Source organism: Denticeps clupeoides, chromosome 6 (genome assembly GCF_900700375.1).
Source record: "Denticeps clupeoides chromosome 6, fDenClu1.1, whole genome shotgun sequence".
Taxonomy (NCBI): Eukaryota; Metazoa; Chordata; class Actinopteri; order Clupeiformes; family Denticipitidae; genus Denticeps; species Denticeps clupeoides.
Genome location: NC_041712.1, coordinates 209,189 through 223,480, shown reverse-complemented (window position 1 = coordinate 223,480; position 14,292 = coordinate 209,189). Strand labels below are relative to the sequence as shown.

General features: G+C 45.6%; 3 protein-coding genes across 8 annotated transcripts in view; 1 reads left to right on the top strand and 2 right to left on the bottom strand.

Annotated features, from left to right (window-relative positions):
• arhgef12b (Rho guanine nucleotide exchange factor (GEF) 12b) overlaps positions 1 to 8,184 on the top strand; it is a 32,688-nt gene extending 24,504 nt beyond the window's left edge. For 3 of the 5 annotated variants that reach the window (XM_028982609.1, XM_028982606.1, XM_028982605.1), the window contains 22 exons: positions 396 to 492; positions 730 to 793; positions 1,181 to 1,360; positions 1,452 to 1,590; positions 1,674 to 1,709; positions 1,787 to 1,944; positions 2,025 to 2,171; positions 2,262 to 2,347; positions 2,433 to 2,558; positions 2,640 to 2,754; positions 2,830 to 2,930; positions 3,005 to 3,082; positions 3,162 to 3,237; positions 3,313 to 3,480; positions 3,558 to 3,645; positions 5,499 to 5,576; positions 6,132 to 6,232; positions 6,300 to 6,521; positions 6,933 to 7,112; positions 7,194 to 7,372; positions 7,439 to 7,511; positions 7,588 to 8,184. In XM_028982609.1, coding sequence (XP_028838442.1) covers positions 396 to 492; positions 730 to 793; positions 1,181 to 1,360; positions 1,452 to 1,590; positions 1,674 to 1,709; positions 1,787 to 1,944; positions 2,025 to 2,171; positions 2,262 to 2,347; positions 2,433 to 2,558; positions 2,640 to 2,754; positions 2,830 to 2,930; positions 3,005 to 3,082; positions 3,162 to 3,237; positions 3,313 to 3,480; positions 3,558 to 3,645; positions 5,499 to 5,576; positions 6,132 to 6,232; positions 6,300 to 6,521; positions 6,933 to 7,112; positions 7,194 to 7,372; positions 7,439 to 7,511; positions 7,588 to 7,601 — 2,506 coding nt within the window. In that variant the 3' untranslated portion in view covers positions 7,602 to 8,184. The remainder of the gene's footprint in view (positions 1 to 395; positions 493 to 729; positions 794 to 1,180; positions 1,361 to 1,451; positions 1,591 to 1,673; positions 1,710 to 1,786; positions 1,945 to 2,024; positions 2,172 to 2,261; positions 2,348 to 2,432; positions 2,559 to 2,639; positions 2,755 to 2,829; positions 2,931 to 3,004; positions 3,083 to 3,161; positions 3,238 to 3,312; positions 3,481 to 3,557; positions 3,646 to 5,498; positions 5,577 to 6,131; positions 6,233 to 6,299; positions 6,522 to 6,932; positions 7,113 to 7,193; positions 7,373 to 7,438; positions 7,512 to 7,587) is intronic. The other 2 variants (XM_028982607.1, XM_028982608.1) reach the window with 2 other exon arrangements.
• cenatac (centrosomal AT-AC splicing factor) lies at positions 7,873 to 11,154 on the bottom strand. The gene is made up of 11 exons (XM_028982610.1): positions 10,948 to 11,154; positions 10,569 to 10,735; positions 10,009 to 10,107; positions 9,860 to 9,926; positions 9,311 to 9,373; positions 9,095 to 9,159; positions 8,937 to 9,027; positions 8,822 to 8,852; positions 8,648 to 8,746; positions 8,428 to 8,560; positions 7,873 to 8,350 (listed from the first exon to the last, which is right to left on the bottom strand). The coding sequence occupies exons 1-11, from the start codon at positions 11,062 to 11,064 to the stop codon at positions 8,290 to 8,292; spliced, it is 993 nt and encodes a 330-aa protein (XP_028838443.1). The 5' UTR covers positions 11,065 to 11,154; the 3' UTR covers positions 7,873 to 8,289.
• A 1,166-nt stretch (positions 11,155 to 12,320) lies between these two features.
• On the bottom strand, positions 12,321 to 13,671 carry foxr1 (forkhead box R1). Of its 2 annotated transcripts, XM_028984575.1 has the most exons (6): positions 13,551 to 13,671; positions 13,378 to 13,473; positions 13,095 to 13,297; positions 12,750 to 13,018; positions 12,440 to 12,672; positions 12,321 to 12,374 (listed from the first exon to the last, which is right to left on the bottom strand). In XM_028984575.1, exons 1-6 carry the CDS (start codon positions 13,669 to 13,671, stop codon positions 12,346 to 12,348), a joined length of 951 nt encoding a protein of 316 aa, XP_028840408.1. In that variant the 3' UTR covers positions 12,321 to 12,345. The 2 variants fall into 2 exon arrangements, with proteins under 2 accessions (XP_028840408.1, XP_028840410.1); XM_028984577.1 differs by lacking the exon at positions 13,378 to 13,473.
• Between the last annotated feature and the right edge of the window lie 621 nt (positions 13,672 to 14,292).

The following is a 14,292-nucleotide window of genomic DNA, read 5'->3' as shown; positions in this document are numbered from 1 at the left end:
AATAAACATGTATTTAACAATGTTAAACTAGTTTTGGTGTGTACAATCCTTCCCTGTCACTACTGATTGTAAGGTGCTCTAGAAAAATGCAAAAAATGTAAACAACATTAACTGTGAAGAAAATAATGTCTTCTTCGTGCAAATATAGGTGTATATATTTTAGCTGTATCTCATAATGCGCTTTGTGGAATGTGATAGGGGATGAACTTACCTGTGGCAACATGCTTTCTGCATGTTATGTTCTAATATTTAGTGGTTGGTTGTCGTGCAGCTCTGTAAACTCGATCCTATTTTCCGAGTATGATGCAGAATGTTAATCAGCCCTGTGAAGGCTGATCATTCCTTCTCTGCTGGGTTAAAGAGTCAGATGTTGGATTCATGTGCTTTGTTGACAGCAGCACTATGCAGTATGTCATTTACATGTACATGAAGCACCTGGGGGTGAAGGTGAAGGAGCCCAAGACCAAGCGCATGCCCTTCCTTCGCATCAAAGTATGTTGTCCTGCCAAGCTGCTTTCTCCCTTTTGCTCTTCATATTTTTGTATGGTGCTTTAAAATGTTTTTATTATGGATGCACCAAAAATGTTAAATTCATCTTATTCATGATAGTTTTCTAATTCATTTATTCTTCGAGGTATGAATATTCAAAATTTAATTTCAGTGCATCCCTGGTATATATTGTACTATGTACTATTATATTAATCTAACATTATACATATTTATTTTAAGAAGCCACGTTTTACCAGCATCCTTGTACCTCCGAGACGTCCCAGTCGGACTGACGTAATATCCAGTAAGTGCACATTCATTATCTGAAAATAAAGGCCCATTTCAGTTTAAAAAGGTGTTAAGTGTCTGGTGTTGGGGGAAAATGTTCCATTTCTAGTCAACATTTTCAGCACTGATGTAGGTGTGCTCTGATCTGGTTTCCAGCCAGGTTCTATTTCTGGCATTATGCACGTTCACACAGAGAAAGCAGGTATTGCTGACCAGCCAGCCACACGTCTGACGTGAACACAACAGTGCTGTCTCATTTTCATATTAAATACAATAAATATACAATAAAAAAAATCCATGCATCCATTTCACTCCACAAAAGTTGTTTGAAAACAAGGCTTATATGTTGCAGCAGTACCCAAGCCTGGAGAGACTGATTTAATGTGTGTGTGTGTGTGTGTAGTTGGCAAGGCCATGGAGAACAAACCACGGCAGCAGAAGCCGCTACCTGCTGGTGTCTGTGAGCATACAGAGCCTGGGCGCGTGCGGACCAGTGACAGTTCAGAAACGAGCCACGACGGCACCTTTGCCACGTCTCCACCCTACAGCAGCACCACGCCACAGTCTGTGGACCTCGACCCTGGTGAGAAACACGCCTGCCCGTCTCCCGGGGAGTTTGGTTGCTCTGAAGGCAGCAGCCATGGTCAGAAATCCTTGTTTTGTGCCATTCATAGGTGACACCCAGCCATCTGCCCTACCCCGACTGACCGAGGCTCTGCCCACAGGGGAGTCTCCAGAGAGCTCGGGCAATCATTTTGACTTTAGCACATGCCCTCTGGAGCACATGCAGGAGGAGGAGCCTGATGTGGACAGGTACAGCCCAGGTTCTTCTCTTGTGGTTACCAGTAAGTCCCTCTGACAGTGAGCTGATGTTATTTTGATTATTTTCGGATAAGGAACCAGGACAGTGGAACTCCCAAACTGAGCAGGAGGTACGTTGACGCTGCAGTCTTCCTCTGTGCCTCCTGATTTGCCTGGTGGGGGTGTAACTCTGCTCTGTGTCTCTCAGGATTGACGCCCTGGGTCCAGCCGAAGTGCAGAGTGAAGACGACCAAAGCAACGAGGTGGAACTGGAGCAGGACCCACCCAACTGGCAAACTGGGGTTCCTCGAGATGTCTTGACAGCCCTCAGCCCTCAGGAGATCAAAAGACAGGAAGTCATCAATGGTGCGAGCGTAACTCTCGTGTGGATCTCCTGAAAACATGGTGAGACAGTGTGTGACCTTTTGTTTCTTTGGTCCCTGCAGAGCTTTTCTACACGGAACGAGCTCACCTACGCATGCTGAAAGTGCTGGACAGTGTTTTTTACCAGAAGTTGAGCAGAGAGACCATTCTACCTCTGGTGGACATAAAACACATCTTCAGCAATCTGGAGGAGATTGTCCAACTACATGGTGGCCAGATCCTCTATTCCCTCTTCCTAACTCGTTGTTCCAAGCGTGTGTTCTTCTCTGATGCTCATCTCTTGCTTTTCAACTTTTCAGTGTCCATAACAGACCAGATGGCTGCTGTTCGCAAGAAGAACGAGTCTTCAGTCATTGACCTGATGGGAGATGACCTGCTTGCCTGGGTAGATGATTACACCACTAGTAACGGTGGTAATGGTTGAGCCTAGTTCTTATTCATCGGTTACTCGTTCATCCTTCTGTCCACAGTTCAGTGGGGTGGAGGAGGAGAAGGTCAAACAAGCTGTTGGCACCTTCTGCAGTAACCAGCCCTTTGCTCTCGAGCTCATCAAAAGCAGACAGAAGAAGGATCAGCGCTTTGCTGCTTTCATTCAAGTAAGAAAGAAGGAGTCTGAGCTGAAAAGCATCAGGTTTTAGTGAAAATCGTACTGATCCACCACATGAACCCTCCTTCAGGAGGCTGAGAGCAACCGACTCTGCCGCAGACTGCAGCTGAAGGACATCATTCCTGTGGAGATGCAGAGACTGACCAAGTACCCCCTCCTGCTGGAGAACATTGCTAAGTGCACAGGTAGTCTTCACTAGCACCTGTTGCAAGATCACAGTCACCTTATCAGCTAAAGGAGGACTTGTGCTTTCCACACAGAGAATACTGAAGAGAAGGAGAAAGTGAGAAGAGCTGGAGAGTGCTGCAGGAAAATTCTCAACCACGTCAACCAGGCGGTTAAAGAGGCTGAAAACAAACAGGTACACACACATTCTGGTCCAGGAGCACAGTTTCTGGGATTGGTTCTGATTGTGTGTCGTGAATCTGACCTCAGAGACTGGAGGACTACCAGCGCCGCCTAGATCTTTCTTCTCTGAAGCAGAGTGAGAACACCATGATCGCTGAGTTTAAGGTAATATGAAAGACAAACTCTTCTTAATTCCTCATGTCAAAGGAGGCCGTGACCAGAATCTGTCTTTATCTTCTGACAGAATCTGGACTTGACCAAGAGGAAGATGGTGCATGAGGGGCCGCTGTCCTGGAAAGTCAATAGAGACAAAACCATTGGTATGGGGCCAGTTTACCTGTGTGGAGTGTCTGGTGTGTTGTTGTGTTGTGCTGAATCGGCATCTGTCCCCACAGAGCTGTACACACTGCTGCTGGAGGACATCTTGGTTCTGCTGCAGCGTCAGGATGAGCGCCTTGTTCTTAAATGCCACAGCAAGAACCTGGCTGGCACTGCCGACACCAAGCACATCTTCAGTCCCATCATCAAACTCAGCACGGTATTGGTGCGCTCTGTAGCCACAGGTGAGCCCGGGTCCAAAATCCAACCAAGGCTTGAGTGTTACTACCTTCTAAAAACACTGGAAAATGTTCTTTCACAGACAACAAGTCATTTTTTGTGCTGTCGATGTCTGATAACGGAGCCCAGATCTACGAGCTGATGGCCCAGACTGTGTCCGAGCAGAGAACGTGAGCGGTGCCCTTCACCATCTCTCATATATGTAGTCATGACTAAATGTTGTGAGAATTCCACAAATCACCAAGTTTGCTGCTTCAGTGTTTTTCGATCTTTTTGTCAGTTGTTTCTGATGTTTAATCTATGTTTAGATTAAGTTCATAATCAAGAGGGACTTTGTAATTCATTGCCATAATAAAAACAGAAGCAGCAAATATTAATACAGGGAGTGCAGAATTATTAGGCAAGTTGTATTTTTGAGGAATAATTTTATTATTGAACAACAACCATGTTCTCAATGAACCCAAAAAACTCATATCAAAGCTGAATGTTTTTGGAAGTAGTTTTTAGTTTGTTTTTATTTTTAGCAATTTTAGGGGGATATCTGTGTGTGCAGGTGACTATTACTGACCATAATTATTAGGCAACTTAACAAAAAACAAATATATACCCATTTCAATTATTTATTTTTACCAGTGAAACCAATATAACATCTCCACATTCACAAATATACATTTCTGACATTCAAAAAAAACCCAAAAACAAATCAGTGACCAATATAGCCACCTTTCTTTGCAAGGACACTCTAAAGCCTGCCATCCATGGATTCTGTCAGTGTTTTGATCTGTTCACCTTCAACATTGCGTGCAGCAGCAACCACAGCCTCCCAGACACTGTTCAGAGAGGTGTACTGTTTTCCCTCCTTGTAAATCTCACATTTGATGATGGACCACAGGTTCTCAATGGGGTTCAGATCAGGTGAACAAGGAGGCCATGTCATTAGTTTTTCTTCTTTTATACCCTTTCTTGCCAGCCACGCTGTGGAGTACTTGGACGCGTGTGATGGAGCATTGTCCTGCATGAAAATCATGTTTTTCTTGAAGGATGCAGACCACTGCTTGAAGAAGGTGTCTTCCAGAAACTGGCAGTAGGACTGGGAGTTGAGCTTGACTCCATCCTCAACCCGAAAAGGCCCCACAAGCTCATCTCACCTCCACCTTGCTGGCGTCTGAGTCGGACTGGAGCTCTCTGCCCTTTACCAATCCAGCCACGGGCCCATAAAGACTCACTCTCATTTCATCAGTCCATAAAATCAGTCTTGAGATATTTCTTGGCCCAGTCTTGACGTTTCAGCTTGTGTGTCTTGTTCAGTGGTGGTCGTCTTTCAGCCTTTCTTACCTTGGCCATGTCTCTGAGTATTGCACACCTTGTACTTTTGGGCACTCCAGTGATGTTGCAGCTCTGAAAATATAAGTGGCATCTTGGCAGCTGCACGCTTGACTTTTCTCAGTTCATGGGCAGTTATTTTGCGCCTTGGATTTTCCACACGCTTCTTGCGACCCTGTTGACTATTTTGATTGAAACGCTTGATTTTTCGATGATCACACTTCAGAAGCTTTGCAATTTAAAGAGTGCTGCATCCCTCTGCAAGATATCTCACTTTTGTTTACTTTTCTGAGCCTGTCAAGTCCTTCTTTTGACCCATTTTGCCAAAGGAAAGGAAGTTGCCTAATAATTATGCACACCTGATATAGGGTTATGATGTCATTGGACCACACCCCTTTTCATTACAGAGATGCACATCACCTAATATGCTTAATTGGTAGTAGGCTTTCGAGCCTAAACAGCTTGGAGTAAGACAACATGCACGAAGAGGATGATGTGGACAAAATACTCATTTGCCTAATAATTCGGCACTCCCTGTACAGACTAACATCATTGTAACATGTGAAAAAAATTAATTCTAACACGGCCACACTCTCATAGTGTCTCAGATTTTTTGCAATAATAATTATATGTAAAGATGTCCTTATGCTACTACATATGAGCAAAAAATAATTCTAATTGGTTGTTCTGCTTTCACAAGGTGGCAGTGTCTCATAACCCAAATGGCCGATTCCATGAAGATGAAGCCCCACAACATCATCCCTCTTCCTGAGACTGAGTGAGTGGATTCATGTCCATACCATGATACCATACAACATACCATACTGTACCATATTTATTTCTAAAGCACTTTAACACAGCAAAGGAGCTGAACAAAGTGCTGTACATTAAAATTAAATTACCAGGGACGGACCAACATGGACAAAAAGAAAATAGAGTAAATTAAGAGAGAACATTTGAATTAAACAAGGGTAGAATAAAACAGAAAGCATTTTAAAAACCACACAAAACCCCTCATAAGAACCACCTGACACTGGGTTAAAAGCCAGGGTGTAAAAGTGAGTTTTTAGTGGGATTTTATGTGATTGACGGCGCCTGTCTGACACTGATTGGCAGGTCATTCCATAGATGAGGGGTGGCCACTGCCAAGGCCCTGTCACCTCTGAGTTTATAATGTGACCGAGGACCTGAGAGCACGGGGTGGAGTGTAGGAATGGAGTAGGTCTGGTAAATAGACAGGGAGCCAGTGTAGTGAGGTTAAGACTGGGATGCAACAGGATGCTTGATGAGAGGGTGAGAGAATTCAACTCTCTGTGTGTGTGTGTGCTCGCAGTGGAGAGCAGGAGGCGGTGGAGATGTTGACTACCACCGGAGTATCGAAACTGAACAAAGACCCGGACCGAAGCCTGACTGGGATCATCCAGTCTCCAATCTGTAAGTATTTTTGTAACAAATAATCTGTAGTTCTGTACACGTAGATATTGGTTTATGTGTGTTGAAGTTTCAGCATCATCCCAGAGCACTCCGCCTCCTGGATCCAACCCGTTTGAGAGCAGCAAATCTGAGGATGAAGAGGAGGAAGAGGGCGCAGATCAGGGGAGGGAGGAGGAGGGTGAGATGAGTGATGGATCGGTGAAGAAGGAGTTACCTCACACCATAGACAGTGAAGAGGCCAAGGACTTCACTTTCTCTTCCTCCAGAGCTGAAGAAGCCTTGAGGACATGTGAGTTGTGTAGAGTGCTTGTTTATGAATTATTTAACGTTTATAAGCTGTATAATAAGAACCCAGAAATAAGACTCATATCGCCATTTCGAGCCACTGCAGGAGCATAGAAAGGCTGGGGGAGGTTGTATTAATGGTAGATAATCTCACAAAGTCACATTTTCAGAATAGGAGACCTCTTCTCTCCTTTTTTCACTCCACCATGGTACTAGACAAGGTTGTTTGCCACAAATCTTATTTGCCATGGCAATTGAACCATTAACTGTTGTATTACATGAACAAAGTTGTTTATTGAGGAATCATATCTTCGGAGGTCATTTTGAAACAGCATCTGTATGATGACCATTTTCTACATTAAAAATCTACCAAACAGTGAAGCCTGCGTATAAAAGAGAAGTTTCTCGTCTGCAGTGGCTGCTCTTCGCCACGTGCTGGTGGACAAGCTGATTGGCCGAGAGGAGAACCGCAGCAGTATTTGGAGAAGCACCGCTCTACACAGCGAGGTGAGGAACGGTGCAGGCGGGAGCAACACGCCAGCCGGCGCCGCAGCAGAGTTGCCGTCCGGTGGTGCCCGGATCTTTGAGGACTGCGGTGAGGAAGGAGCAGGGGGAGGAGGCGGGGCCAGCGGCAGCGCCCCACATTCCCTACATCGTGTGTGCTGTGTCCCATCAGGCAGTTACATGGTGCTGGGGAGCGAGGCCGGGGAGAGCAGCACGGACGATGACCTTCATGGCGGGGAAATTAACATGAGGAAGCTGCTCTCTTCCTCCCAGACAGAGGGCGGACCCGACCTCAGCCGGCAAATCATGACCCACCTCCGCCTCCTGCAGGCCAACTTGCATTATTTAAAGGTGCGCCTCATATCCCCCCTTTTCATCTTTACTGGTCACTTTCATTCACCGAGCAAATCCTTTCAGGAGGTGGAGGCCGAGTGCATGCAGCTACGCCAAAGGCTCGCCAAAGCAGCTACTGACATGGAGGGGAACAAAGGTGAGAGTTCAATTACACCCCGGGAGCGGTCCTGACCTCTGGATCCTTCATTAACACCTGCACTCTCTTCCTTCAGAGAAGAGTTCCTGATCCAGGAGAAGACCTTCAATTCCATTCCATATCCAGCAACTCCTCACACACCTGGCTGTAGGCTCGAGCACAATCTACTTTCCCAGCGATACATATCAATATGCTTGTGGAATATTCTGGACCATTATTCACTGTTTCCTGAGATCATTATACTCCTCACATTCTCCATTACAACCATGGCCCACCCACCTCAACATCTCTCCAGCGTTTATTATGGCTGTTTCCTGCTGGTCATGTAGGTGGAGGAAGGTTGCTGGTGGCATGACAGGCCTGAACGCTTTACCAAGCATTTTAATGTAAAATTGTAATTATGAGCAACACTGCATCTCTTACAGAGACATTGGTTTCTTTGGATTTCTACATCGTAGTCATGTATTCTTTTAACAGAAGCTACTAAAAAATAAGAATAAAAAGTTGCGCATTATATCTAAATATTAATGTAATCTGTATTTGTATTATTTTTCTAGACATTGTTGAGGTATTATATTTTATTATATGAGGAACACTATTAATACAATCTTGTGCTTTCTTCTGGAAACATTGATCATTCTTCTAGACTTTATTAAATTTGAGAACTGTTGGATGCTGTGTCAATTTTATTCTTCCTTGTGGCATATAAGGTGTGTAAATATTTTAAATTATATATATATTTAAAAAAAAAAAAAAAAAAATGTCTGTAATGAGATGTTCAGACTTTGGATTTCTTTGTGTGCGTTGTTCCAGAATCCTCCTCCTCTTTGAACTGGCGCCTGCCAGAAGAACAGTTAATGGTGAGCAACTTGGGTTGAACTCAGTACAGGTTTCTGTGAAGGTTTGGTGGACCCACCTGGACTGCCAGCGTCTCCCGTTGTTCCAGACGCGTCCGAAGGACGGCAGCCAGTTACTGTCTGTGTGTGAGCCATGGTCAAAATTGCCCCCCACACGATTGGGTGGGAGCTTCTTCAGCTTCTGTTGCTCTTCTGTGTGCCGGAGAAACAGATGAGAACGAATGAAAAACGATAAAAACACGGTCTGCTTAAAAATCCTTAGAATTCCTCAAAGGTTACTGTGTTTCAGGTAGTCGTGCATTGATGGTCCAATCTCCAGATCTGCTCTTTCAGACCCGGCTTCCCTGAGGTCGTCCTGTAGCCACGGTGGGATGCCTCCTACCAACAATGCAGCCTCTTCAGCTGAAACAGTGATCTGATAGAAGATATCTGAGAAGCAAAGCCGCAGCTCACCTGTGTGCACGTTGCCACTGTCAGATGAATCCTGCAATAAGACGGGCAGACATGGCTTATTCTTCTCATTCGTGTGGTTCGTACCAGAGAAGCTTGCTGGAGCTGCATGCTGTACCTGATAACCAATGAAGGTCAGGGCACTGGACAACTGATCGGCTTCCGTATCGGTCCATCTGGGCCCAGGCGCTTTTTCCAGTCCTCCACACCTTATCCGAAAAGTAGGTTGACCAGTAGATCCACACCAATAGTAATAACAGACTGTGAGAAGTTTACCTGGCCTTGTCCTCCACATCCTGCTGTGCCACGTGTTGAGTGAAGGTTTGGAGATTAGGATCCGGCTGTTTTATTCAGGAGACGTCAGCATGGTTAATCGTGGTCTGAATAAGGTGCTCATGGAGTACAGGACTTCATATCACACACTGAGCTCCGGTAGGTAGCACTTCAGGACCAGGACTGCTGCTTCACACCATCGTTCATGGGAAAACTCACCTCAGTGACGGAATGAAGAAGCTCAAGTCTGCGCTGCTCCTGGAGCCGAATCATGGCAGCATGCTTGTTTCCAACAAGAAAATTCAGCATCATGTGTGAGAAATTCAGTTTTGGGTCAATGACCAGTACCTGGTGAACTTAACATGATCAAATTAGATTCCTGTAATAACTATAAATTACTTTCTTAGAATGAGTCTCCTCACAACAGAAATCTGTCATTATTATTATTATATCGACATGTGTACCCATCATGCTTTCTGTCCTGTTTGCCTTTTCATTTTAGGCATCATGTGGAAAGTTATTTGATCAGGCACTAATTCTCTGAAACAAGTCTGTTGATACATAAGTGCATGAGCCACACATTATAAGTTAAATTACAATAAAACGGAGTAGGCAACCTACATCCACCGAGTAAAAACATCGCCTGGCTGGGCGTAACAGGTATGACGTGAGTACTCCTTGCCAATGTGACGGTGAAGCTGGCATTGCCAGATGGTGCTCTCCCTATCTAATAAACTATTTCATCAGATAGATATCTGAAATTCTCACCTCATTAATCAGCAGGTCCTCTTTCTCCTCATATTTTTCAAGAGCTTGAGCCAGCACAGCTTTAAATCTGAAAGGAGGCATAATGCTGATGATCAGGAGAGAAGACCACATTCATTCCAACTGAAGCACCTTGGATGATTGCTCTGCACCTTTCGGCTTCATCTCTTGTGATGATGAATTTGTCTCGGAGTTTTGGATCTGCTTTGTTCTCCCACCAGAACGTGTGTGTGTTGGATCTGTGCTGTGGACTAAAGATAAAGAACATGTTCTTTTCAACAAGCATGAAGATCAGCTGCTACCTGCTCATGAACATGACCACGTCCACGGCTGGAAGCGACTCGGACCTGCTACCTGCTCATGATAACGTCCACGGCTGGAAGAGACTCGGACCTGCTACCTGCTCATGAACATGACCACGTCCACGGCTGGAAGAGACTCGGACCTGCTACCTGCTCATGAACATGACCACGTCCACGGCTGGAAGAGACTCGGACCTGCTACCTGCTCATGAACATGACCACGTCCACGGCTGGAAGAGACTCGGACCTGCTACCTGCTCATGAACATGACCACGTCCACGGCTGGAAGAGACTCGGACCTGCTACCTGCTCATGAACATGATCACGTCCACGGCTGGAAGCGACTCGGACCTGCTACCTGCTCATGAACATGACCACGTCCACGGCTGGAAGAGACTCGGACCTGCTACCTGCTCATGTGCTGCATGATGCCGCCGAACAGCACGGTCGTGCTTCCATCAGTCACGTGTTTGTCCACCTCCATGCTGCAGCAGTAGCACCAGAACTTCACGCTGTGCTGGGACGCATCAAACTTCTCCACCAGTGGACATTTCAAGGTCCTGCGAGCTTCTTTAACCTGGACACACACACACACACAACAGGACAAAAGCCTGCATCTACTCTTCATCACTAGAGATGCAGATATTTTACATTTACATTCCATCAAGCCAGGTAGAGTCAGTCCTTTTTCTATTCTTCTTCATGACCAGAAAATATAGAAACATTTTTAGAATTACCACGAATGTCAGAATTGTGAAAACCATTAATATCATGTTGTAGAAACGTTACCTTCTCCAGGAACCTGACGAGAAGAACTCGGAGTTTGGTTTGGTGAGTTGTGCCGAAAATGTGTTTTTTCCCGGTGAAGCAGGTCTGTCTGCAGACCGGACAGTAAACGGCGCCCATCGCCCCAAACACCGCAGCCGCTCCAGCCGGACGTGACGTCAAATCCTGCCTCCCATCGCCCCAAACACCGCAGCCGCTCCAGCCGGATGTGACGTCAGATCCTGCCTCCCATCGCCCCAAACACCGCAGCCGCTCCAGCCGGACGTGACGTCAAATCCTGCCTCCCATCGCCCCAAACACTGTATCCGGACATGACGTCAAATCCCTGCCGCTCATGGCCCCAAACGCCGTGAACCAGCCGGAAGTTGCGTCGTGGACGTTTATGGCGTCAAATCCCTGGCGCCCCCGTGTGGCCAGGAGGCCTTAAAACGGCGTTTAACACTAGAATTACTGACGTTTTTTTCTGGTGCAAGGTCCGAGGTGTTATTCACTGTGAGATTTTCACAGGTCTTCAGCTTGATTCTCCTCAATCTTTTGTTGTGCAAACCACCCATGTGTCCAGTGCAGTTGCAAATCACTCATGCTTCACTGTGCAAGCTGGACCCACAAAGTCTGCTAAGGTTGGTCATAGTCTGCTTTAAGGCAGCCTGCCTTGATTTTAAACTAACAAATGCAAATGTCCAGGCCTCACAGGTAATGGGTGTGTTTTCAGAACCAAAGCAAGAGAACAACTGAGCAAGTGTGTTACTCACTAGGCTAATACCACCCTAGGTGATAATCAACACTTTAGTCTCAGGGTGAATGTTAGGCATGTTTGCAGAGGTCTAGTTACAGTTGATGTGACGGTCTAGTGGGGTTCTTTTTACACACCGGACCCCTAATTGAGCCATTATTAATCACAGGTGAACCTCATATGACAAGGACACAACACTTATGTCTTTGCAAAAATGGACTCAATGGGCTTTACCAAGCTTTGAATTAAAATACGTTGACAGTTTTGTTTTGCACTGAAACATTATTACAAAATCTGTTGGGAATAAAATGAGCCATTTCTTGTAAAAATAAATAAAAATCTTGAATAGAAATATATTTCAGCGGCACTGGAGGACAATTTGTTCACAAGCAACAAGACTTGTCAGGGACTGTATGGTGTTAGGGGCTTTCTAGTTCGAGGTACTGAAGGGTCAAAGGTTAGATGGCTTCGGTCGTGATATTGCTGAACACCGTGCTGAGTGTTTAAAGAGGTCGGCAGAAATGTTTAGTCTGAATGCTGTGAAGGGGGGGTGGATTCATTTATTAAATCACAATTTAAAAAAAAAAAAAAAAAAAAAATTTCAGCTCATGACTGAAAAGAGTGAAGTGCTGAGAGGTCTGGAGGTGAGGGGGGAATCAGTCAGTCAGTCACAGTTCGAACAGCGCCTGGATCATATCTGGAAGAGGAACAGTAGGTGAGGGGAGAGAGGGGGAAATGATCAGACAAATAAGACGCTCTCACCAGGGTACATCATGCTCCTCTTCAATATTCGGAAAGGATCGCCCGTAAGCAGATGAATCTCATTGCGCAGGCGACGCCTCCCGTCCAGAGTGAGGTGCCACAGACAGGACTTCCGCTTGCCTTCACTAGACACCTGCTGGGGCGTCTTTTTGAAGCTGTTACTGAAACACAGGTTGTGCCGAATGGTGTTTTTCCAGCCGTCTGGTGCGGTTTGGAAGAAGGGAAAGTGTTCTCTGCATGGAAGAGCAGATTTAAATAAAAATCAGTAAAAACGGTCCGTTCGGCCAGGCTGTGCGTGTGGAAGAGAGACCTGGTGAAGTTGTAGATCTGCTGCACGTTGAGGCTGCCGCTCCGGCTGCTGCTCAGCGCCATAGCGATTAAGATGCAGTAGTTGACGGGAGGGCGGGGCCACGCACCAGCCTTCAGGTTGTTACAGTCCTTCAACACCCGCTGCAGCCGCTTGCTTTGGGCCAGACGGACCTTCCTCATGGTTTCCACAGACACTTGTGCCTTTTGAGCATTCTTCAGTTTGTGGCAGATCGAGACCTCCACTGAAGACTCATAATCTTCATCAGAACCCTACATACTCCACAGAAGCAGGCCATTAACAGGGTCACGTGTGGGACATGACTTCTGTAGTTACACAAGGACTCACCAACTGCTCACTGGAGAAGGACACATCATGGAGAGACTCGTCCTCGTCAGGAGGAGACAGCGGCGCAGGCTGTTGGACAGAAGTGGGTGAGATCTCAGACGCAGGAGAGTCCAGGGGTGGACTGGTTGCTCTGTAAGGATACTTGATGGGACAGACCAGTGCGGGGTTCACCATCAGCCATAAATGTGGCTTTATTACTGATTCTACAAAGAGAACAAGTCTGATTAAAATAAATCAATACTGGTATGAGAAACAGGACCAGCAACAGTACCCACACACTAACCATCTGATGACTGGTGATTGGACACTTCACTAGTCACTGATTGTCTTGAGATTCTTGCATAGTGCCACTTCACCAAGTACTCATTGCGTTTTTCATCTTTAAAACACAGTTTCAGGAAATGTGAGCACAGCACACACACACAATCAGATTTGGTGGTTCCTGGTCACCTTTACCTCGGTAGTACTGGTCTGTAGTGGTGGACAGTTTGATCTCCTCGCTCATGTCCCAGTCGTTCATCCGGGTTGTGAGGTGTAGGTCAGAGAAACGCTCGCCTGCCTGAAAGTGGAGAAACATTTTTCATCCCACCATTGAAGACGTGGCTGCGAACAGACGCATTAATAGTGGGGTAAACGGGGACCTGGCCGCCAGCAGCTGCTTGACCTCTGTTTGACCTGCACCCCTTAACGAGTTTTACACCTGCGCCGCATTCACAAGCAATCAAGTCCTATATTAATAACTTCATTTTTGCTACAGGTGAATTCAGTTTCAATTCTGAATTGTATAAGAAAAATGACTGTGAGTTAATTATGCAGTAACAGACACTGATGCATGATTTTATATGCGTGTTTTATATGCATGTTTCTTTTCATTTTAGCCATATAATCTATAAAAAAGTACAAGAACATTTCATTTGCAAATGTTACATGTTGAATGATGAATAATGTTACACTAAAAGATGAATGGCAATAAAAAATCTAAAAATGTGTGTAATATTTAATTGTGCATTGTGCAGTGTGGGTGCTTCATTTATCTGTATCATCTGTAGCCTCATATTTTAGACCTACTTATATGAAAGCATGAAATATGAATGCCTGAATGCCATTTTCAGATGACAGGGCGCTGCTTTTGGAAATGGACCGGCGGGATGTACAGGAGCCTGGTGGATGAACGGACCCAGGAGTAGGTGGTGTATTT

Bases quoted from the DNA above. Each gene is read 5' to 3' on its own strand.
- cenatac (XM_028982610.1), bottom strand. From the start codon at position 11,064: ATGGGCGCCGTTTACTGTCCGGTCTGCAGACAGACCTGCTTCACCGGG. The intron at 10,736-10,947 runs GTAACGTTTCTA...GTGTGTGTCCAG, and splicing joins TCGTCAGGTTCCTGGAGAAG to GTTAAAGAAGCTCGCAGGAC. The intron at 8,853-8,936 runs GTACAGCATGCA...GTCTTATTGCAG, and splicing joins TGACCTTCATTGGTTATCAG to GATTCATCTGACAGTGGCAA.
- foxr1 (XM_028984575.1), bottom strand. From the start codon at position 13,671: ATGTTTCTCCACTTTCAGGCAGGCGAGCGTTTCTCTGACCTACACCTC. The intron at 13,298-13,377 runs GTTAGTGTGTGG...TTCTCTTTGTAG, and splicing joins CAATCACCAGTCATCAGATG to AATCAGTAATAAAGCCACAT. The intron at 12,673-12,749 runs GTCTCTCTTCCA...TCTTCCATGCAG, and splicing joins CAGATCTACAACTTCACCAG to AGAACACTTTCCCTTCTTCC.